General features: G+C 34.5%; 1 protein-coding gene across 1 annotated transcript; it reads right to left on the bottom strand.

The window, feature by feature from the left end:
• Positions 1–301: 301 nt before the first annotated feature.
• LOC114259851 (putative serine/threonine-protein kinase PBL16) lies at positions 302–16,018 on the bottom strand. The gene is made up of 6 exons (XM_028199882.2): positions 15,477–16,018; positions 13,403–13,713; positions 13,167–13,302; positions 1,963–2,099; positions 1,452–1,575; positions 302–894 (listed from the first exon to the last, which is right to left on the bottom strand). The coding sequence occupies exons 1-6, from the start codon at positions 15,541–15,543 to the stop codon at positions 497–499; spliced, it is 1,173 nt and encodes a 390-aa protein (XP_028055683.2). The 5' UTR covers positions 15,544–16,018; the 3' UTR covers positions 302–496.
• Positions 16,019–25,992: the final 9,974 nt, after the last annotated feature.

The following is a 25,992-nucleotide window of genomic DNA, read 5'->3' as shown; positions in this document are numbered from 1 at the left end:
TTTTTTATTATAATGAAAACCGCAACAACTGTGGACATAACTCTATTCTAAAGTGAACCACGTACATTCTTGTCTTCTTGTGTGTGTGATTTGTTTGATTCGTTTTTTTTTTTTTCCTTGTTTGTTATTTCGCGTTTCACCGATCTTGGTTAGGAAGGGTCAAGTCATAACAATTGTGACAGAGTCTTTTGGGTCTCTCACACAACATGATGTTCTCCGCTCATAGCATTCGCAAGTAATTGCAAATCATATTTCAACAGAAATTAGTTGTGCAAGCTGAAGCACCCCCAGAAAAGACCAATTTCAAGCAACTGTAAACCATTTTTCCAAATAAATTCAAGAGAAAAAGTCTTATCTTTCTTTTTTGTAACACACACAAACGAAGTTCTATATGGTGCAAAAGCTCTCCATGAGAGTAAGAAAACAAGCAGGGAAAAAAACAAAGCAAAAAAAAGGGGAAAAAAAAAAGAGAGTAAAAATAAAGGGCATGTATGTTTCAGTTTGCATCTTCTTTTGTTTGAAATTCTGATTGTGGATTCTCACTAATGACAACAGTCAGAGTAGGCTTCTCATTTGAAACCTCACAAGATGGAAGCTGAAGAGGCTCCAAGGAATCCACTATATCTCGCATTAGCGGCCTTGCTTTAGGGTTACGATTGAGACAATGATAAGCAAGCATAGCAGCCTTGTGAACTGCTTTAGTCGGATAATCTCCATCTAATCTTGGATCTACAATGTTCAACAATTTCTTCTTCTCCTTGAGTATAGGGAGGGCCCAATCTGTAAGGTTCTGTTCGCGGGCTGGTCGTGACTTGTCTAAAGATTTTCTGCCTGTAAGAAGTTCTAGAAGAACAACTCCATAACTATAAACATCACTTCTAGGAGTCAGATGGCCTGCATAAAATGATAAGCTATTCACTTTAGTTAGACCCATCACTTTATGTTAGTAAATATAACATAGAGGATAACAATTGGTGATTGGTGTGAGGCATGGCCATGTGGTTGGTTCCCTAGGGGCACTAAATAATTTGAAAACAACTTTGACACGGGGCTTAAATACAGTGGCCATTAAATTGATCTTTAGTGGAATATCTATTTAAGGGTGAAAAGTATAATGGTTGCCAATGTAGTGCTCAAACATGCGATTGGCAATTGTTATAACAAGATGATTTTAAGTTCGTGTTGAAGCAGTTTTTTAAAGAAGAAAAGAGAAGTGAGTAGTCACCAATAACTATAAGAGAAATACATTCAACATTTTGGAAGTTCAGCACTGTTATTGTTCAAAATAAGCATAAGAAAGCTAAAACATTCATACTTCCAATCAGAAGTACACAAAGTTTTAACTTAATCTTGATCTAGTGAGGAACAGAGTGAAACAACTGCATGTAGAGTGAATATTGTTTCAGAGAGAAGCTAAGCTATGAATTGTAGCAAGGGTAAGGTGACCTTACCCGTCATAATATACTCTGGAGCTGCATAACCATAAGTTCCCATAATGCGAGTAGAAACATGAGATTTATCTCCTACAGGACCATCTTTCGCAAGTCCAAAGTCAGAGAGCTTTGCATTGTAGTCCTGTTTATAGATTTTATGGTACAAACCATAATGGCAAAACAAAGCTAGCGAGTTGAGATGACAATAACTGAATAAATATGAGAGTATATTTTGCACAAGGATACAAGTATAGTGTGAATCAATTTGTGGTTTTAGGTGGACTGATGGAGTAACTAGGGCAAGTCAATAACTAAAAAAAGAAAAGAAAAAAAAAAAGATAAATAAGATATTGTTCATTGTATAATAACTGTATCCAGTGAAGGTTCTGCAGTGCTCACACCTCTTGTTTAGGAAACCAGAATCAAATTTTATTGGCAATCATATGCAATCTTTCCTCATTCTATTATTTTGAAACCAAATTGAATTACCTCATTATCAAAGTATGATTATAGAATTTCCACAACTAACCATGTCTAATAAGATATTGGAGGTCTTAAAATCGCGATAGATGACAGGTTTCTCAGCTTCATGGAGAAAAGCAAGTCCTTTTGCAGCACCAAATGCAATCTTCATTCTAATGGACCACGGAAGAGGAAGCAATACTCCTGGAAGATGGAAACAATATATATATATATATATATATATATTGAAGCATGAGATATTATCTAACAAAAACAAGAGCAAAACATAATATATATATACCTTAAAGCATGAAATCCACATTAAGAAAAGTTTAGAGAAAAAACAACATAGGATAGGACCTACACCGTAGCCACCAAAAACTCCATAATCAGTGAGATTTAAGAAACTAGCCTAGGGAGTTTATTGGGTGCATTCTACGAACATCTTCACAATCACTCTTCTCTAACTAGTAGTTATAGGTTAGATAGAGTAGTCTTCTATCATTTCTAGTGGCCATCTAAATTCATTGTTCTTTACAATTACTTCTAGTATGTGAGGCAAGGATTGTTAGGGAATTGGGAAGCCTAACAAGCGCACAACAACACCAGCCCAATTCATTAGGGAGAAACTCTAAAATCCACATACCAAACACTACAACATACATTTGTTCCAAAAAAAAAAAGAAAAAAACCCTAGAACATACATTATTTGGAACTAATACTCACTTAAAAGCTTAAGCCCATAAGTGGAGAGAATCCATCTAATATATATTAAGGCCTATCTCTGTTACTTTTTATCTGATGTGGGACTCTACCTTCACACATATTCCAACAAGGATATCTCTGCAAGTGAGTCATGATGGTGTGAGATGTGATCACACCATACCAATGGTGCGTCTAATCACATAATATCATATAATTTGGTGAGAACCTTCACGTAAGAGAAGGATTGATGGGGAGTTTTGGATTCAAATCTAAAGACACAACTCTACAAGGAAGAGTAATGTCTATACATTCTCACATCCATTTGTGAGAGTTGCGTCCATTCGGAGAAAACACAATAAGTGGCTATAAATGGATGAATTGATGAAACTATTTCCATCAAAAAGAAAAAAAGAAAAAGAAAAAGAAAAAGATGGAACTATTTCCTATGACTTTTTTAGAATCTGATTTCTCCAATAACTCTCGCCGCTGAGCAATCCACTCTTGCATGATAAACATCCTCACGGGAACCTCATTGATTGACATAATCTAACAAGTCATACACGTTCTGTACTCAGACACTCTATGACATGTGTCCGACGAACATTGAGACATGATATTTCTAGAACTAATATTGTCCTTTGTTACTTGTAAATGAAAAATCACAATATAATGAGATTAAAATGTGCCAAATTTGATGTTAAGCCAATGTATTCAATTATCTCTCATTTTCCTTGTGTGAACTTTAACATTATTAGATTCGTGAGGAAAGATAGTGTGTTTGCAAATATTCTAAAATATTTACATTTTTAAGTAATATACACGATACATATGTACATACATACATAGTCATGTATACCACAATGTGAGAACCCGAATATAAAAATTAAGTAAATAATTAAATAATAATTTTACAATCTCAAATATTTTGGTGGTGAATTCTAAGGTGCAAATTAAATATTATTGGAGGATCTTTTAATTAATTTTAAACCTAAAATAAATTTATGGTGAAAGTCTTTAATTTAGAGACAAGGTTTATTATAAAAATAAAAATAAAAAGAGAGAGAGAGAGGAGGGGGTGACTTGAACTCTAGACCACAAGATTAATATATAAGACTCCTACCATTTGAGTTGCATGTAACTTATACATATGTTTTGTATATTTATCTATTTATTTGACCTATGTGTGCCCACCACTAGTATAAAATAAAATAAACGCAAACCCTACTCTACTCTATTATTTGTTCACCACATAGGGCAACAACAGCAGCCACGGGAGAGGGTTAGAGAGAAGGAAAAAAAGAAGATGTGGCAATCAAAGAACTTTTGGGTGTGTTGTGTTGTGTGTGATCATCAAAGGTTAGCCCTCCTTGGTTTTCTTCTCTTCTTTTTGTTCTTCATCCTTATTCTATAATTATTTTGTTCATTGATGGAGAGGTTGTAGGTTTATGTATTGTGTATATAGATATCCTATTAAGAAACTTGAGGAGCTAAATATATGTGTAAAGATTGGGTGTAATTTTCAGTCCAAAAATTCTGTACAAAGTCACAAATTTTAAAAATCAAGAAACCATATCAAACGGATGAATTTTAATCTGAAATTTTTACAGTAGATCAATTACATATTGAATTGCATATCTGAATTTTTTCATAATTTTTGGGAGTCAAAATCCGTATAAATTGAGGTATTCAAATTTGTCCAGGAAACCAGTCCGAAACAGTAAATTCGGGAGTGTTGTTCTCTTTGGGTATAAATCCAAAAATTATCAAATTAGTGTCATTAGAACCGGTTACAAGTCTAGTTTCATACGTTTTTGGCCTTGCATTGATTTCTCGTGTATATTAAGAGAACCGTCAATTTCTTTAAAGTGCTGCAGAAAACAACCTGTTTGGATATAATAAATTGTAGATAATTATTTTGATAAGAAAATCAAGTGAAACCAATTGGGTTTGAAACTTAGGATATATTAGATCATATCTGGAGGTTATTGGAATTTTTTGAATAGTGTGGAGTGGGTTTTGTAATTTTCAAAGTTAGCGAATAGATTGGGAAAACTTGTTTAAAACACTGTTTCATCTTAAAGTTATTTTTAGTTAAGTTTCGATCGGAATCTATGTCTTGGGTGATTTTAAACCTTGAAGAATATGAACTTAGGTAATATTTAAGAGTAACGGTGAGTTGAGTTGAGCCGTGTTAGTGCGCTTTAGTTTGGGGTTACTCAGTTCGTATTCTTTAGTATTTTTAAATTAGCAGTGACGTGTAGTTTTCATATTGGTTCAGGGCACTAGTTGGACTTTTACACTCTATTCGAGGATTATATTATTGCGTTTCAGGTGAGTAGTTTCATGCTACATATTTTTATAAATGTTCCCCTACCCTGAACTGTTGGAAAAATTAAATTGTTGTTTCATGATTAAACTGTTTTGATAAATTATTATATTATCAATTGAATCAAATTATTTCTGAAACATGTGTGAACTTGGCATACTGTAAACTATTTGTTTTGGCCTCATGTTTATAATGATGAACTACCATGTTTTGCGAAACTGATGTGTATTGATTATTGGGACCATGCGTGTATTTAGTCCAGGGAAATTATTCCACTGTGTGTGGTGACTCTGGCCACTAGGGAACAGATCCGGGTTGGGCCGTGATGACTCTAGTGCTCAACGATTGTAAGGAAAAGACCTTTAAAAACAACTAGGTGACCTTCAATCGGATCGTCTTTGAGAAAAGGCCCAGGTGCCACCCTGAGGATGACTCTTAGTTCGGTATTGGATCCAATGGGGCTTATAGCCTTGAGAATTGTGTGGCAGATTATTTGTTTTTATTGGTACCCAAAAAAAAATTATTGGTGTTCATGTTATAATCTGTTTTAAGTGAAAAATGCCGTTTATCATGTTCTTGCGAGACATGAGTATTTTAAGTGTTGATTTGTGGAACCTTCTTTTTGAAACAGATTGTATTTACCAAACTGTATGCCAATCTAGTTTCTGTGATATATATCTTATTTTGGAATTGAACCCTGTTTTCAAAACTGTATTTACTATCCATGTTGCTACTCACTGAGCTATCAGCTGACTTAGTTTTTATCACTTCCAGGTGTTAGAAGGACTTAGAGTGGACTCATGGCATAGCGGGGACTCAATTGCATGGACCTCTAGGGCATTCCTTTAGTTTAGAGTGTTATGTCAAGTTTGTGCATATTTATATTTATTCTTATCGAAGTTCATTTAGGATTATTTTTGATATGTGGGTTGTTTATATCCCATAAGTTTGGATGGTTTTTGATTACGGTTGATTTTGCCGTTTATAATTGTGACATGTCTGGATTGAGTTTTGGTGATTTATTATTGGACTATTGTTCAGTTGTTCAATGTGATTGGATTCGTGTTTAGGCTTACGTGTGCCTTGGGCTAAGTCCCTGTGGGCCACGGCCGGTCATGCCCGGATTTGGGGTGTGACAATTGTGGTATCAGAGCTGTAGATTTATCGAGTTACATATCTTGCATTTCATCATTTAGACGAGGTCCGAGTCCTTATAGTCCTTAGTAGTGTTTGGTTAAGTTAGTTTTGTTTAAACTTGTGTTGAATCTTTCTTGATTTCAGTTTGAGGTTAAGCGTTGGTACCTAGATATTTACACGGATTTTTGATTCTTTGTGAGCCTTTGATGTTTGTATTATCGTGTGTAATCCATTAGGAGAAACAGTAGTGTTGAGAGATGTCTGTAGATCTTGTCAGATAAAGATGGATGGTAGGATTTTTCTAGTGGATTTGATTTCTTTAGAGATGAAGGATTTTGATGTGATTGTTTTAGAATGGGAGTAGTTTTTGCTATGCTGGGACAACTTGAGTTTTTCTTCCAGGGGGATAGGAAAGGGTCTTCTATCTGTTTTACTTCTTCCTTTTAGGCTAATCGAATGTTAAGTAAAGGGTGTAATGATTATTTAGCTTGTGTGGTGAGTATTGAACTGTCAGAATAGAAGTTAGAGGAGTTGCCTGTAGTGAGTGATTGTGTTAATGTTTTTCCAAAGGATCTACCTGGACTTCCTCTAGATCGCGAGGTAGAATTTTTCATTAACTTGGTCCCAACACAACACTTATTTCTAAAGTCCCCTATATAATGGCACCATTGGAGTTGAGGGAGTTTCAAACTTAGTTATAGAAGTTGTTAGAGAAATGTTTTATTAAGCCTAGTGTTTCAACTTGGGGAGCACATGTGTTGTTTGTGAAGAAGAATGATGGGTCTATGAGGTTGTGTATTGATTGTTGAGAACCGAACAAAGTCACAGTGAAGAATATGTATCCTTTGCCACGTATTGTTGACCTATTTGACCAATTGTAGGGAGTTCAAGTATTCTCTAAGATTGACTTGAGGTTAGGCTATCACCAGTTGAAAGTAAAGGATGAGGATGTTCCTAAGACTGCTTTTAGAACCCGTTATAAGCATTATGAGTTCTTGGTGATACCTTTTGGTCTCACAAATGCACCAGCCACATTCATGGATTTAATGAACTGAGTATTTAAACCCCAACTGGATAAAATTTGTGGTAGTGTTTATTGATGATATCCTAATTTATTCGAGGAGTAAAGAGGAGCATGAGCAGTATTTGAGGGTAGTATTTTAGATCCTTAGGGAGAAGAGACTGTATGCAAAATTTAAGAAGTGTGAATTCTGGTTGAGCAGTGTATCATTTTTGAGCTATGTAGTGAGTAAAGATGGGGTATCTATGGATAGCACGAAGGTGATAGCAATTATTGATTGGCCGCGACCTATTTCTGTGACAGAGGTACGTAGCTTTCTAGGGCTTGCTGGATATTATAGACAGTTTGTGGAAGGATTCTGCTGTATTGCTTTGCCATTTATAAACCTCATTAGGAAAGAGGTAAAGTTTGAGTGGAATGATGATTGTGAGTGTAGCTTCTAAGAGTTTAAACAAAGGTTGATATTAGCTCCAATCCTTGCCTTATCTACTGATGGTGGTGGTTTTGTGATTTATAGTGATGCTTCACGACAAGGTTTAGGATGTGTGCCCATGCAGCATAGGAAGGAGATTACTTATACGTCACAATAGTTGAAAGTACATGAGAGAAATTATCCTACGCACAACTTGGAGTTAGCAACAATGATTTTCGCTCTTAAGATCTAGCGACATTATTTGTATGGAGAGTCATGTGAGATTTACACTGATCATAAGAGTTTGAAGTATATTTTCACACAGAAGGAACTAAATTTGAGGCAAAGAAGATGGCTTGAGTTACTAAAAGATTTCGATGTAAATGTTTTGTATCATCCAGGGAAGGAAATGTAGTGGCGGATGCCTTGAGTAAGAAGGTCGCAATTGGAGATACAGCTGCTTTGTGTATTAAGAGTTGTTTTGTGGAAGACATGAGACGTTTGAGGCTTGAGGTTGTTACGCCTGGTGATAGGGCTTATTGTAGTCAATTGACAGTTCAGCCAACCTTTAGAGAACGGATTCGTTTAGCACAGGAGATTGACCACCAGTGTGAGCGTATTAAAGGAGAGATGGCAGAGGGTAAGAATGCAGACTTTGTGGTTAGTGATGACAGGTTGCTTAGATTCCGTAGCCGAATTTGTGTTTCTGTTGGTTGTGATTTGAGGAAGGAGATTATGGCAGAGGCACATAGTTATAGTTCTAGTTATAGTTATAGCATTCATCTTGGAAGTACTAAGATGTATCGGGATCTTTATGAACATTTTTAGTGGAATGGTATAAAGGGAGATATTGCAGAATTTGTGGCTCAGTGTTTGGTGGTTAACAAGTTAAAGTAGAATATTAGAAACCTGTGGAGAAACTACAACCCTTACCTATACCAGAGTGGAAGTGGGATCATGACACCATGGACTTTGTGTGTGGTTTACCTTGTACTAGTAGTAATCACGATGCAGTTTGGGTTGTTGTTGATAGATTAACCAAGTCAGCACATTTTATTGCAGTTCGGATGAACTATTCTCTAGCTCGATTTGCACAATTTTATGTGAAGGAGATTGTTAGATTGCATGGTGCACCTGTGTCAATAGTGTCAGATCGGGACCCTCGTTTTGTGTCTAAGTTTTGGGGTGCGTTACAGTCAGCTATAGGTACTCGGTTAAATTTCACCCTCAGACAGATGGGCAATCAAAGAGAACTATTCAAACCCTTGAGGATATGTTGAGGGCTTGTGCCTTGGAGTGGAGAGGTAATTGGGATGATTATTTGCCGCTCATGGAGTTTGCCTATAATAATAGTTATCATTCTAGTTTGGGAGTAGCTCCTTATGAGGCTTTGTATGGAAGGAAGTGTAGGTCTCCTTTGTGTTGGTATGAGGTTGGTGAAAGGCAAATGTTGGGACCTGATTTGGTGGAGGATGCTACACAGAAAATTATCACCATCAGAGAGAGATTATTGACTGCTCAGAGTAGAAAAAAAAAAAAAAGTTATGTTGATCATCGTAGGAGAGATTTAGAGTTTCATGTGGGGGATATGGTATTCTTGAAAGTATCACCATGGAAAGGAGTGATCAGATTTGGAAAGAAAGGAAAGTTGAGTCCTAGATACATTGGTCCATTTGAGGTATTGGAGAAGGTTGGTGAGGTTGCGTACCGTGTTGCTCTACCCCCTAGGTTGGCAGGAGTGCATAATGTGTTTCACGTGTCTATGCTGAGGAAATATGTGCACAGTCCGTCGCATGTGATAGATTATGAGCCGCTTCAGATTAGAGAGGATTTTTTGTATGAGGAGATACCTGTTCAGATTTTGGATTCGAAAGAGAAAAGGTTGCGTACAAAGGTCATTAAATTGGTTAAGGTACTGTGGCGTAATCATCTAGCTGAAGAGGCGACTTGGGAATGCGAGGACGAGATGCGCGAGAAGTACCCACATCTATTCTCATGATTTACTCAGGTTAGTTTCGAGGACGAAACTTTTTTTTTAGTGGGGGAGAATGTGAGAACCCGAATATAAAAATTAAGTAAATAATTAAATAATAATTTTACAATCTCAAATATTTTGGTGGTGAATTCTAAGGTGCAAATTAAATATTATTGGAGGATCTTTTAATTAATTTTAAACCTAAAATAAATTTATGGTGAAAGTCTTTAATTTAGAGACAAGGTTTATTATAAAAATAAAAATAAAAAGAGAGAGAGAGAGGAGGGGGTGACTTGAACTCTAGACCACAAGATTAATATATAAGACTCCTACCATTTGAGTTGCATGTAACTTATACATATGTTTTGTATATTTATCTATTTATTTGACCTATGTGTGCCCACCACTAGTATAAAATAAAATAAACACAAACCCTACTCTACTCTATTATTTGTTCACCACATAGGGCAACAACAGCAGCCACGAGAGAGGGTTAGAGAGAAGGAAAAAAAGAAGAAGATGTGGCAATCAAAGAACTTTTGGGTGTGTTGTGTTGTGTGTGATCATCAAAGGTTAGCCCTCCTTGGTTTTCTTCTCTTCTTTTTGTTCTTCATCCTTATTCTATAATTATTTTGTTCATTGATGGAGAGGTTGTAGGTTTATGTATTGTGTATATAGATATCCTATTAAGAAACTTGAGGAGCTAAATATATGTGTAAAGATTGGGTGTAATTTTCAGTCCAAAAATTCTGTACAAAGTCACAAATTTTAAAAATCAAGAAACCATATCAAACGGATGAATTTTAATCTGAAATTTTTACAGTAGATCAATTACATATTGAATTGCATATCTGAATTTTTTCATAATTTTTGGGAGTCAAAATCCGTATAAATTGAGGTATTCAAATTTGTCCAGGAAACCAGTCCGAAACAGTAAATTCGGGAGTGTTGTTCTCTTTGGGTATAAATCCAAAAATTATCAAATTAGTGTCATTAGAACCGGTTACAAGTCTAGTTTCGTACGTTTTTGGCCTTGCATTGATTTCTCGTGTATATTAAGAGAACCGTCAATTTCTTTAAAGTGCTGCAGAAAACAACCTGTTTGGATATAATAAATTGTAGATAATTATTTTGATAAGAAAATCAAGTGAAACCAATTGGGTTTGAAACTTAGGATATATTAGATCATATCTGGAGGTTATTGGAATTTTTTGAATAGTGTGGAGTGGGTTTTGTAATTTTCAAAGTTAGCGAATAGATTGGGAAAACTTGTTTAAAACACTGTTTCATCTTAAAGTTATTTTTAGTTAAGTTTCGATCGGAATCTATGTCTTGGGTGATTTTAAACCTTGAAGAATATGAACTTAGGTAATATTTAAGAGTAACGGTGAGTTGGGTTGAGCCGTGTTAGTGCGCTTTAGTTTGGGGTTACTCAGTTCGTATTCTTTAGTATTTTTAAATTAGCAGTGACGTGTAGTTTTCATATTGGTTCAGGGCACTAGTTGGACTTTTACACTCTATTCGAGGATTATATTATTGCGTTTCAGGTGAGTAGTTTCATGCTACATATTTTTATAAATGTTCCCCTACCCTGAACTGTTGGAAAAATTAAATTGTTGTTTCATGATTAAACTGTTTTGATAAATTATTATATTATCAATTGAATCAAATTATTTCTGAAACATGTGTGAACTTGGCATACTGTAAACTATTTGTTTTGGTCTCATATTTATAATGATGAACTACCATGTTTTGCGAAACTGATGTGTATTGATTATTGGGACCATGCGTGTATTTAGTCCAGGGAAATTATTCCACTGTGTGTGGTGACTCTGGCCACTAGGGAACAGATCCGGGTTGGGCCGTGATGACTCTAGTGCTCAACGATTGTAAGGAAAAGACCTTTAAAAACAACTAGGTGACCTTCAATCGGATCGTCTTTGAGAAAAGGCCCAGGTGCCACCCTGAGGATGACTCTTAGTTCGGTATTGGATCCAATGGGGCTTATAGCCTTGAGAATTGTGTGGCAGATTATTTGTTTTTATTGGTACCCAAAAAAAAATTATTGGTGTTCATGTTATAATCTGTTTTAAGTGAAAAATGCCGTTTATCATGTTCTTGCGAGACATGAGTATTTTAAGTGTTGATTTGTGGAACCTTCTTTTTGAAACAGATTGTATTTACCAAACTGTATGCCAATCTAGTTTCTGTGATATATATCTTATTTTGGAATTGAACCCTGTTTTCAAAACTGTATTTACTATCCATGTTGCTACTCACTGAGCTATCAGCTGACTTAGTTTTTATCACTTCCAGGTCTTAGAAGGACTTAGAGTGGACTCATGGCATAGCGGGGACTCAATTGCATGGACCTCTAGGGCATTCCTTTAGTTTAGAGTGTTATGTCAAGTTTGTGCATATTTATATTTATTCTTATCGAAGTTCATTTAGGATTATTTTTGATATGTGGGTTGTTTATATCCCATAAGTTTGGATGGTTTTTGATTACGGTTGATTTTGCCGTTTATAATTGTGACATGTCTGGATTGAGTTTTGGTGATTTATTATTGGACTATTGTTCAGTTGTTCAATGTGATTGGATTCGTGTTTAGGCTTACGTGTGCCTTGGGCTAAGTCCCTGTGGGCCACGGCCGGTCATGCCCGGATTTGGGGTGTGACAACAATGTCCTTTATGTCTCTACATACCAAATTTTAAGAACTTATCTTATTGGTATATGTCCATATCGTCGTTGAGTCTTTTGGACCCTAATAAGTACTGTACACTGGGCCCTGATTCCAATGGAGGGTTTGTCCACATTGCTGTTGGGTCTTGATAATTTCTTGTTACTTCTGTGTTGCCCAAATTTCTATGCTTACACATAGATGAGGGGGCGCCTCCTGTATTGTAAAGAATTGTAATCATTTTTTAATCATAGTAAAAACCGCAACAATTATGGACGTAGTCATATTCTAGAGTAAACCACATAAATCATTGTGTTCTTGTGTGTGTGCGTGTGTGATTTCTTTGATTCGTCTATCTTTTTTGTTTGTTATTTTGTATCTTCTCAATCCTGGTTAGGAAGAGTCAATTTCCTAACAGTTGTGTCATATTTGTATCTTGTTTTTATCACTTAACATTTCTTCAATTCATGTACTTTCCCAGTGAAGGTAAATAACAATTAAGGTCGTGCCCTGCCTTCACAATCACCTTCTTTACCTTGATAAAGGAATCTGAAGTAGGTTACTAGAAGTAATTCTAGACTCTAGTAGCCATTCTTAAGTTGCTCTTTCCTACAATTTGCTTTCAAATGCAAACAAAGAGTTAGTGATCAAATGGAAATGGCATCTTTAAGCATAGATCCTAGATTCCAACATTTGCCACTACACAAAACGTAATGGCCCCAATTTGTAGGTTGGCCCAGCGATAATTGCTATCTCAACGGCTATTCTCATTCTCAATAGCAGAAAAGAGCAATGTTTTGGAGGGTAAGATAAGTGTGTACCAAGGAGATATGAATTTGTTTTGCATGCTTTGAATAGTCACTCCTTGACTTTGTCTCTCAAATATTTGTTATGGAAAAATAATAAAAATTACTTCCCTTGGTTACAAATTAATGTAATGAAAAAAGAAAAAAAGAAAAAAGAGATCCTGTTCATGGATCTTCCATGGTAAAAGAGAGATCAAATATACGTACTTGAGAAGAGATTGTTTTCCACACTGCCCCGAGCCATGTACTCATATATCAGTACCCGATGTTCATCTTCACAGCAGTATCCGATCAATTTCACCAAATTTGGATGAGAAAGATGCCCTAAGAAAATTACTTCAGCCTATATTCCACAATATTCTTCTCAGCAAACCCAAAAAATAAAATAAAATAAAATAATTAATAAAGGAAAATAAAAATGTACAGTATGCTTAAGAGATTACCAGCCATTCTCTGTGGCCTTGATAGCTGTTATCACCATCATGAACCTTAACGGCTACTGGAGTAGTTTGAAGCCCCTTCCCAAGATCCTCTGTGATGAACCCTTTGTAAACACTTCCAAACCCTCCTCCACCTAACATGTGATCTTGTCTAAAATTTCCGGTAATTGTCTTTAGTTCATCAAAAGTGAACACAATCAATGGATTTGCCGCTGCACTACGACGCAAGTGTTCTACTTCTTCAGGATTTGATGGTAGCTTACTATCATCATCTTTCCTTGCTTCCACTGAAGGGCTCTGCTCTTTTGGAGACTCTGACCAAGAAGAAGAAGAAGAAGAAGGGCGATACAAAGCATAACATCACTAATCCAATTATCATATGCCGCCATGAACAAAACTTTAGCTATTTTTATGCACTTTTTTACTTAAAAGTCCTGGGGAATAAGAGCATTTCCATTTGACCTAGAGCATAAACTTTGTAAAATTTAAAGGTTTGCTTATTGAAGAACTGACTCTTAAATCCCATGATTACATTATGAACATAAGTCCATCCCCTGATAAAGATAGAACATAATAGGCTCTTAAGAAGTCCATATTAACGCTGGGTTTGGTTGGGAATTTGGAAAGAAAAATAAAAAAAATGTGTAAAATTATATGAAATATAGGTATATTTTATTTACATTTCACTTATTTTTTTCCTTTTTCATTCTAAATTTCTTTTCAAATTTCTCAACTAAACACAACATAAGGGCAAAAATCACATTAATTTTGTTCACTCCACTTTTATTGGAAGAAAAAGAAATTTATCAAACTTCAAAAGTGCCCAGAATCAAAGCTTACTAAATTCAACGGTCAGATATCTATCCATGCCAGGAAATAATTAAAGCAATCACCTTATGATCTCATCAATCTAAGGAACTACAAATTTAGTTATGTAATAAAATATTCTACAACAATTTTTTTTTTTCATTTTTTTTTATTCGAAAATGGGAAAGGTTAAATTTCAATTTAGAGTTAATAATAACTAGTGTAAAGGAAGTTAAAAGGAAAAAGAAAAGAAAGAATTCCAAGTAAAATATGTATATAAAAATTTAGAGATAATAATTAACTATTATCAAGGAGGTAAAAAGGAAAGCCATGGATACATAAAGAAAATGAAAAAGGAGAAAGAAAAAAGAAAGTACAAAATAATTCTCAGGCAACAATTATATTAAATTTAGAGATAAATTGCATTTTGAACCTCATAATTTGGGATAACTTCAATTTAGTCTTTATAATTTCCGAGATAAATTTCAATCTAGTACCTATAATTATAATTGTGACAAATTAGAGCTTGAATATTCGATATATCAAATTGATCCAGCAAGTGAGTTTCGAGAAAGATTGAGATCAATATAAAACTTCAAATTATAAAGATTGAAAAAATGGTAGGAGTGAGTCAAATTGAAATTATAAAAAATTATATATAATGATAATATGTTATAATTACAACTCGGAGTGAAGTTTTTTTTTTTTTTCGAAAGACTAAAGTGAATGGAAAAGATCAACATTCTAAAGTGAAAAGGAAACTTTTGAAAAGTAATTTAGATTGTCTAATTTGTACGCCTAAACAAGAATAAAGAACCCCACCCACTATATTGGGATAAAAATATATATATATATATATATAAATAATAAAAAAAGGATTAAAAAAAAAAAAAAAAAGGAATTAGAAGATACAACTTTCAAAGATCAAAATACTTACTATCTTTCTTTTTTATTTTATTTTTTTTGGAAATTCCAAAATGGAAATCAAAATAATCTGGGCAAAGGAAGAATTAATAAAAACTCAAACAAACCAAGAATAACAGTCCAAAAAACAGAGAAAAGAAAAGAAAAAGAAAAAAGAGAGTATGATCGCTTCATGCAGAGAGTTGAGATCAATATCATCAACTAATTGAGTTCAGAAAAACCTGAACGACATAGAACCGTCTGTGTAATAACAGGATACAAAAAATCCAGAAGCCAACGATCAATCAAAACAAGAAAAAAAGAAAAAAAAAAAAAAAAAGGATTTATATATAGAGAGGAAGCAGACCTGATTTGGCGTTGGATGAGACTCTGTAGATTGAAGGAGGCTGCCATCTACACCAGCAATTTCCCATAATGCACTCAAAGCAGAATACAGCTCAAGGCTGAAGCTGAACCCTGACTCACTCACTCACTCACCAAACACAGCAACAACAACAACCCATCATCAAAACTCATGTTCCACTTCATTCATCATTTTACAACCAACCAACACCAAACCCATTGAAGAAAAGAAAAAACCAAATTAACCCCTAAAATTTATAAAAATAAAACTAAAAACGCTAATATGAAATGGCAAATGTGCTTTGAGAGACAATGACAAATATTGAAGGAATGCTGTTGTTTGTGGGAATTGTGTGGGCGTGATTGTATTGTGGTTCTTAGTTGGAAGAGAGAGAGAGAGGGAGGGAGAGTAGAGAGAGCGCTTTCTTGATGGCAATGATGGGGTGAGTGAGTGAGTGTTGAGGTGGGGGCAGCTTCTTAGGCAGATTTTTTAATATTTTTTTGATATAAAAATGGCTGCCCTTTTGTGCTCCTAGTCTTTGTTTTTGTTGAGTCAGTGCGCCCCGGCCCATTTTAATTCCCACGAGGGGCGTAGTTTGGAATTTTTTTAAGTGTGGTCCAGGTGGACAACGGATATATTGATTCGTCAAAATTAATTGAATCGAATTGATTTGTCGCATTTTGGACGGATGCGTGATGACGAGCAGACGGTTGCGGATTGATTTTCTTCAATCCGCCAATTTGACAAACGGATGGCGGATTTGAGGTTCCTTTGGCCGCAACCGAACCGCCAAATCGCGAGTACCCTTAGTAATTTATAAGATTTTGTATTTTTAATTTGTTTAAATATTTTATTTGTGTTTTCAATTGAAAACGAGTTCAAATATTCTGTTGACTTGAATATATTTTTTGAATTGAAAAAAATAAACGTATTATTTATCTATATTTTTTGGTTTTTAAATCTAACTCTAAAAGTAATAAATAAAAAATATGAAATATGCTGGTTGGTTTTAGTTTTCAAAACATATATGAATGTAACAATACAGAGACATACAATCTCAACTATTGCTCTGTTCATGATATTTGTGGTTTGAATTGTTTTTATATTTGAACAACCACAGATTGTTGTTTTTATATTTGAAAAATCACAGATTGTAATACTTTATGTGGATGAGGTATGCTGTAATTGTAATATGTGGATGAGGCATGAAGTGATTGTGATATTCTAAAGTTTCAAACTTTCCTTCTTTGGATAAGGCATGCAGTAATTGTAATACTTTTTAAGTCATTAATTGTAATACTTTTTTTTTTTTTTGAGAAAGTGCACAAGTTGAACTATGTTGAAAATTTATAAAATTTCAAACCGCTAAACCGATTCGCATCCATCCGCCAAACTGCTTTATCCGCATCCGCCGGATTGGCGGACGAATGCGGATTAATTTTCTCCAACCCGCCAATCTGAAGGACGGATGGCGGATTTGAGATTTCGTGGCCACAACCGACCCACGCACACCCCTAATTTAGAGAGAGAGCGAGAACATATGAACGAATGCATTAATGATAATATAACAATAATTGTTAGAGAATGAAGCATTGATAGAGCAAATAAATGAACGAACACTGAGTTAAAATTGACACCACTAAACAATAAATAGCTTCAAATATATGTGATTTATGTGATATTGATCTAGATTCACTGAGGTCATTTTGTTAAAATTGACACCACTAAATAATAAATAACTCCAAATACTAAGGTCATTTTGTTAAAATCTAAAACTATTAAACAAAATTTCATATATATTTTAACAAAATTTAAAAATTCAGTAGTATCAATTAATACCACTAAGCCTCCGTTTGGGAAGTGGGTTGGCTTTTTGGCTTTTTTGGCTATTTTAGCCTGGGCTTAAAAGCTTGGTTTGGGAAGGGCTTTTTGGCTTTTTGACTTTTTTGAGTTTTTTTGTGAGAGAAGAATGTAATGATTATGGGTTGGATGTGATGTTTTGTTTGTTATGGCTAAAATAGCCTATTTTGTTTTTTGTGACTAAAATAGCCAAAAAAACCCAAGAACCAACTTGCCAAACAGAGGCTAAATTATACATAGCCCCACCCCTGACCATCCTTTACCATCCATCCTGCTTATTCCCCCATCTCCTTCACCTTTCTTTCCCCCCCCCCTCCCCACCCAATCCCCTTTTATCTCAACTCCCACGCCCTCTCTCTCTCTCTCTCTCTCTCTCTCTCTCTCTCTATATATATATATATATATATAGATGTGATGTACTACCACTACCCCTTCACAAAAACAATTGCAACTTTGCAACCACTTTGCCTATCATTAATTTCCATTCATTATTTTAATATATATAATTTATACTTCAATGGGTAATCTCATCTCATCAATACTTGGCTACGTATACTTTATATATGTTTGACTATTTATACTTTATATATAATTTATCTGTTTATTTTCTATCTACTTAAAAGAGAAGATGGGAGTTAACGTTGATGTCTCAATTTATCAATTTTTTTTTTAAATATTCCAATAGTAATTATATGGATAATTATACACTATATTCAATATACATATTAAATCTAATACGAATTACATAGGCAGATATGCACACACATGACCACTTCTATTATATATAGGGGAATTTGATCAAAAACTATTTATAGTAAAAGTTTAATGTATTAAGAATATGTATAAAAAAGTTTTTTTTTGAAAAGTTTAACACACAACACTATTATTAAAATATTCTTAGTGAGTAATTTAATATTTTAAATTTTAAAATAGTATATTAATCTATATATCAATTTTTAATAAAATTAATATTTTTATAATTCTTTCATCTAGATTTATTAAATAAAATTCAAGTTGACTATGAAATTATTAAATAAACAATAATAATAAAAAGTCAAAATGAACAAAAATAGTAAAATTCTATTCTGATTCATAGTAAAATTTTACTATCAATCAATTAAGAAACATATTTTCACTACAAGTTCACAAACAAATCACATAAAAGTAAAATTTTACTATAAAAAAAGTACAATATATCTTACAATGAACAGTCACAACAAGCAAATGATTGAATCAAACAATCAATCATATTTTTCTTCACAACTATTTATTTAATTAAAAAAATTATTTTAAAACACACGAACTTTTATTACATTATAAAAATAGTAATACTACGCATACAGAGAATCAAATACGGAACCAAATGTAGAAATTATTCCACCGGATGATCGCCTGAACGATCAGAAAACATCATAACAATCATAATCGACAAGTGCTAACTCATCGTCTGACTGACCGTTGAATGCATAATTTCTATATTTAAATATATATTTTGTCGTCTATACACCTATGGCATGTTTGATTGGATGGATTAGAGCATGGGATTGGGATTATTAATCTGTGGGCCCAATTATCCTATGTTTGTTTTAACATTTTAGTTTAGGATTATTAATCCAATGGATAATTAATCCAACAAATTTATAGGATTATTAGTAATGGGGTATGGGTGGGATTATTAATCTAATGGATATTAATTCAATTGGATGATGAATACCACACTAATTTAATAGGATTATTAATACTTCACTATTAATCTTGTGAATCAAACATGACCCTAGAGTTTCTGTTATAAAAAGGCTAAATTTTACTTAAACATATTCATAGCAGCCAAAACAATTATGACGGTTGAAATTGTAGTAATGAGACATGTACCCAACTTAACGATGATGATGATGGTTAACGATAGGAATAAGATGGAAAGACCATTCGGCAATGTTAGAGAAAGCCTGACATCTCTCAGTATTTGTCGTCTCTCTCCCACAATTTCTTTCTCTGACTGAACAGTTTAACATATAATAGAAAGGAAAAATAGGTCAGAAAAATGAAAGGAAAGTGTTATACTGGATAAATTTTATTTGGGTGATTCTATTTGTACTTGTACGGGGAGCAAATATTCCGGTGTGCCCGTATTCCTTTCTTCCGAGCTCCGTCGATATCCGATCACCTGCGAGCAAATAACGGTGAGCTACCCGGCGGTGTGTGGCCGGAAACACCCTCCGACGGTCAAATTAGCACACACCTTAGAGGGAATAGAGAGAAGGGAGAGAGTGTTTGAGTGTAAGAAATCCTTACAGATGTGTTCGTGTGTCCCGTATGGGGGGGCGCAGTCATGCCTACATACCTTCTGTGCCCCATATCCACTCCCTGTCATCTCCTGACACGTGGCTCTGCTATCCCATCTGTCAGCATAAACCATGCCGTTCATCACCTGCTCTCAACTGCCTGCCAGCATAGCTGGAGCTCGGCAGCCGAGCTGCCCTACCTCGGTCATACCATGCTTCATACCTTAAGCGCCTGGCCGGATAACCGAATGAAGGACCGGGCTAGGCGGCATCTCGGCAAAGCTTAACCCGGGCTCCTCCTTTGGTCGGCCTCCCCGCCGGTCAATCAACTACCTCGGCTGACCGCGCCTTTCCGAGCGCCGGCCTCTCGGTCTGTCTGGTCTCGACAATCCTCGGACCGAGCATCCCGGTCTGACCGGTCGCCTCCTGGCCGAGCACCTTCTGCACGGTCCGGGGCAGCACACAATCCAAACTCTGCCCGGCCCAAGTTCTGGTAGCCCAACTCCGGGTGAACAGTCGATCATTTCGGCCCAATGCTTTGCTGGGCCCTCAACTTGTTCGGTCCACACCTCGGCCCAGCACCGGAGCATAAATCACCCTCTCAGTACTATTATTTAATTTTTTTATATTTTTCATCTCATTATATCATTAAAAAAAATATAATTCTCATTTCTAATATATTTTTAAAACTAATCATAAATTAACTATTTCATCTCTTTACACTACTAATTTTTGTAATACGGTGCTAAACAATTTATATTATTTCGGTGTTATGCTGCCGGAAAAAATAGATCTCTTGAGCATTTTGTTACTATATATTTACAGAGATACTTTCTTCCAAACAATGATTTTTTAATTTGTGGTGGGCATATTCGGTAATACAACGCTAATTAATTTGAATTACTCAAGTGCCATGTTACCGAACAATATTTTTTTTCCCAGAATTGTGTTGTAGTCCAATTAGATGATAACAAGAAATTAATTTGAGCCACTTGTGAAGTGCATGTTCAGTGATACATAGATATACAAATGGGATTACTCTAGTGTCATGTTGCCAAACTAAAATAGAGTTGTCTAGGCCCCCATCGTTGTACATTGAAAGATTTACTTTTTCCTTGAAGCATACATAAAAAATTCATAAATCAAGCACGCACCCATAAAATCATACATAAAAAGTATCTATAAAATTATTCATGAAAACATCAAGTGTATGACTATCCATAAAGTATCCATAAAATCTATCATTGTTTGCATCTATCAATCAAATATGTTATCAAAATTCGTCTTGATAATTTGTAGGTAATTTTTCCCCCTTACTAGAAATAGACATTCACACTTTTTAGAACCTGTCAACCTCAATCGTTCCTCTCTTGATTTTCCTGTTGTCTCTATAGTAACCATTTCTTTTACAAGTAAATGTAAGTCTTGGTTTTCTACCATTGCCTCCCGCATCTAATCTTTTTTATAACAATGACAAATCTAGTCTTCTTTCCAACGTCAGAAGTCCATTTAATTAATGCTTCACGACTACTAAAAATCTAAAGATAATAAATACATTTATACGTTAAATTATTAATAAAACTCAATACAAATTAAAAATAGGAAAAAAATTGTATTCATAAAAAAAAAAAAAAAAAAACTTAACAAACCTCGTCTATAATGAATTCATGACTAGAATCCACTAATATTGTAGTATTTGCATTGTTACAATGACTATAAGTATAATCCTTCCAGGCAAAAAAATAAAAAATGTAAAAAAATGAAACTGAAAATACATACATGGTAATGAGAAGCCGAACAAATTAAAAAAATTCAGTTTGGAGTTACCAGAAATGTATCTTTTATTCGGTAATTGTTACTAGACTTCTATTTTTTATTCGGCAATGTGATGTCGGACTATTTTATTTTGTTTAATTTCAAACCACCGAACGAAAGTCGAACATCAGTCCGAAAAAATGAAACAAAAACCTATCAGATAAATAAAAAAAAATTCAACATTTCACTTTTTTTATGGTTTCACCACCGTTTCTTCATCCATTGCTTTCTTTAATGATCAAAATACTATGATTCTCACTTTTTGAAAAGAGATGTATAAGAGAGAAGAAAAATTAAGAAAGGAAAAAGAGGAGCACGGATTGAAGACCAAGGGGTGTAAGGAGATAACAAAATATATTTAATTTTAGTGTTTTGTCCTTAAAGGTAATTTCACACATGGATAAAATTGGAGGGGGAAAAAAAATCATATGGAGGGTGTAAAGAGGTAAAGTAGTGGTGTAAGTAGAATCACCCATTTTATTTTCATACATCTAATTATTTTAATGTATATATTTAATAAAATATTATTTAATAACAATTATATCTCAAATTAAAATGATTATAATAGACATTCACTAGCACCCATAATATTATATAAAAATATTCTCATACACATCTTTTAAAAACAAAAGAAATCTCAATGTACACCTTTTGAGTAAAAAAAACTAAACCCTAATTTTTTCATTGTTTTCACTTTGCTTGCTATATACTCTATCCTCCTCTATTGCTTGCAAATCAATACTCTCATAACAACTCTTATATTGTTTTAATCTCTAGATTTATACTCTATTAGTGATGAAAATATTAGTTTTTTCGTGCATAACTTTTTTTTTTCCTTTCGCGATTTTCAGTCGAACAACCAATGCCAAATTATTTCATTATATTCGAACATCAATTGCCGAAAGCTCTTTTTTTTGGGCACAAATTTGTCAAACTAATCTCTTTTATTCGGAATTTAAGTTTTGAATTAAATATATAATTTCAAAAAACCAGTGCCGAAATCTCCAAACTGAAAAACATAAAAATAGAATAAAATAACATAAAAAACAAACAAACAAACAAAAAAGAGGGTTTTATGGCAATGGAGTGCACAGAGATCGGAAAATGGTAAATGCAATAGCAAAATGAAAAGATGCCTCATCTTCAACAATATTTTGGAGAGTTTTCAATGGTATTTTTAATGGACATTCAATAGGGTATTCAATGAAAGCCTTCAATAGAGGACTTTGTATTCACTTCATTTCACTTCACATGTGGTCTTGAATAGTCTTCATGTGACGTCTACAATGGATCTACAAATCTAGAAGCAGGGTCACTCAACAAGTGTGTAGAAATAAGAGTTAAGTGATGTGTGTACAATGATTATGAGTGAAAGGTATAATTGTTACTTTTAGTGCATGAATTGATAAAATTAATTAATAATCAAATTAATAAGTGTGTGTACTGAGAGAATATGCTCACTGAGATAATTAAATGTATGAAAATAGAATTTTCGTTTATGCTGTTCTGACATCAAAATTCTATTTTAATGGCCTTACACATTAGAAATTATGGATTGCCCCAATTTTTAGTATTGCAACTGTGCCCAAAGGGTGTGGTTTTGGTAAGTGGCAATGATGTAGAAATTATTTAATTTAATTTTTTATTTTATTTTTTTTAGGATACTAAACTTGCTTGTTGTTAATAATATACGATTTCTTAAGATATTTTATCAATTCTTTTTCTCATAAATTCTATATATTTAGCAACACCAGTGTTTAGTAAATTTTATAAAAAATTACGGCGTTGTTGACAATTTACAATTAGTACTATTAATTGATTACGATCTAATGACAAATCCTGAATATAAAAGTGGTGATAAAAACTCATAAAAAGGAAAAACTTATTATTTTTTATAATTTTAAGATGTTTTGATTTGAGGCTTCACTGTGCTTCCAAAATAAGAACAGTATCTCAAGATTTTGACCATTACCTAAACGTAATCAGTGTAGGGTTCTGGCGTTGGCAAGCTTTCAGTTTACAGAGGTGACTATAACCTCAACCTTTCCTTTCTTAGATTAGGCTCAACACAAATCTATTTCATTTCCTACCTCAGACCATAATTTCAGAAGTTGTTTCTTTGATTATGTAAGAGATCTAAGATTAATAACCTAACATATCGTAGTAACACACTTTTTTCTAAAAATGAAGAAAAAAAATTATTTATTGAACAAAAATTTACAAGGAAATGGATGCTTGTAGACTGTTAGATTGCTAAAGTATTGTTTGCTCTAAGAAAGTCTAAGAACCATACTTCTTTCTTAATTTCAAATATATTTTAAGTAATCTGTGTCCCTTTTTTCTTTTCCATAAGGCCTTTATATAGGTACTTTGTGGATTTCAAGTTTGGATTTCAACCTAATCTATAAACATAAAATATTTTACATATTATATTTTATTATTGTTAGAAGACAAACAAAAGACAAGCAAGTATATGGTGTGGTCACATGGTGATCACATATTACTTATGTTAGGTTTTTGTTATTGGCAATCCCGTTTGACAAAACTCACTTTAGTCGTAATTTTATTCGATCTTTTATTTCAATGAGGCTATGAGTATTTAGATGTGAATCCAACTCGAATTGTGCTTTGCAGAGGAGTTTGTGATCTTAATTCTTTCATGTCTGCCACTTCGCTGACTATGTCAAGGATTGAGCTGTCATTTGTGCGCTCGAGCAAAGAAATAGATCATCCAATATTTTTGTAGAGTGGCTGAACTTCTGGGAACAAAGTTTTAACACTCAAGCAGTGAAAGTTGCACTCGAGCGGTCAACCTATATATTTCGCACCGCCTTTAGTTGCACCTCCTTTCGTCACACCGCTCGAGCAATGAAATGTGCACTCGAGCGGTCTGCGCGACCCTGTTTGAAAAATTTAGAAATTCCCTAGATATTGATTTGTGATTATGTATCAATTTTAAGTAGTAAATATCAATCTTAATCAAACAATCAAGACAAATCGACACAACGATTTTGACGTAGAAAACCCACAATTAGAGCGCCTCCAATTGTGATAAAAAAAACTATACGCCAAAGCCACAAAACAATCCACTAAGAAGACAAAAGGAATTACACAAGTGCACTCTCAATTACCTAGTGAATCCACGCCTGAATTGAACCGACCCCTATATGCCTCTTCTACCACGGTCTTCACCTTGGAACTGTCTTGCCCAACATTGAATCCACAACACCATTGTCGAATCATGACGATGAGCCACTTTGGAATCCACTAAAGCTTCACGCCCGAATTCCCCAGAATCCCCAAAGAAGAACACTATCTTTTGTATAGAATAAACAAACAATTTTTTGATGTATACTTCTTAAATCATGAGTTGAATACTCAATCAAACATCAAAGAAAACTAGCAAAATAGCCCTAGATATAAACCCTAACATCCAAGAAGAAGATCTGGAAGCTGTAACCCTAAAATCTGACTGAAACACATATTTCTAGCAATCTGTTCCGTAATCTCCGCTCAAGGGTAGGAATGGCCGCTCGAGCAGATCGACGCTCGAGTACAGGAAATTTCACTTGGGCGGGAAAAAACAACACCCAGTATTTTTGCAGGTGATCAAACTTCTAGAACCAAACATTCTCCGCTCTAGCATACAAACAGTCGCTTGAGCGGACAGCAACTTCAAGCATACAAACGGCAGCTCGATCCCCGTCATAGTCAGCGAAGTGGCAAACACAAAAGAATTAACACCATAAACTTCTCTGTAAGGCACAATTCGGGTTGGATTCACATCTAAAAACTCATAACCTCATTGAAATAAAAGTGCGAATACAAGTACAACTGAAAAGGAGCTTTGTCAAATGGGATTGCCAAGAATAAAAACCTAACACTGTTTTCTATAAAGTGCACTGTTCGTTGTTTCTAGGTTTTTTAAGTAGTCCAGATTTTCAGAGAGGAACAAGATACAAAGTGTTTTATATTGAAGGGTGCTTTCTGAGTGTTTCCTTGATGATTTAAGAGTGATCAATGGATTCGTGAATTTCATATCAACTTTAAGAGGGTAATTTGTGTGAAACTTGGGTCGAGCTAAGACCGGTTAGAAATGGACCGAGCTATGGGCCGATGTAATGGCTTGCATAGCTCAGTCCTTGATCCTGTCAGTTTGGCCAGGTTGGTCTGCCATTAGCCTGGTCTGGGTGCTCTGGACCGAGATATAGGGGAAGAAGAACCGAGCTAGAGAATGACCAAGGTATCACCGAGCTAGGTGAGCGCGGTTAAAACCAGTGTAAGATAAGGCAGTGCTAGCTCGATTGTGTTACTATCAAGACCATGGTTGGGCCATCTCATTTGGTTAAGTAGTGAGGAGGCGGTAAAAAGAAAAGCATTATCTTAGTGACTCCTAGGAGGACTCTGCTAAAGAGAGTTGAAGTCCTACTAGGATTATACCAGGTAGAATCTATAAAAGCTCATAGCAGGACCTATGTAGAGGTATCACAATTCTTACTCACAAATACACAGAGCTTTTGTCCTTATTGTCTATTTGTTGACTTAGGCATCGGAGAGGTTTC

The sequence above is a fragment of the Camellia sinensis genome, chromosome 14 (genome assembly GCF_055761805.1).
Source record: "Camellia sinensis isolate YWXY chromosome 14, ASM5576180v1, whole genome shotgun sequence".
Taxonomy (NCBI): Eukaryota; Viridiplantae; Streptophyta; class Magnoliopsida; order Ericales; family Theaceae; genus Camellia; species Camellia sinensis.
Note: the sequence above shows the minus strand (reverse complement) of the source record. Positions and strands in the feature narration are given on the sequence as shown.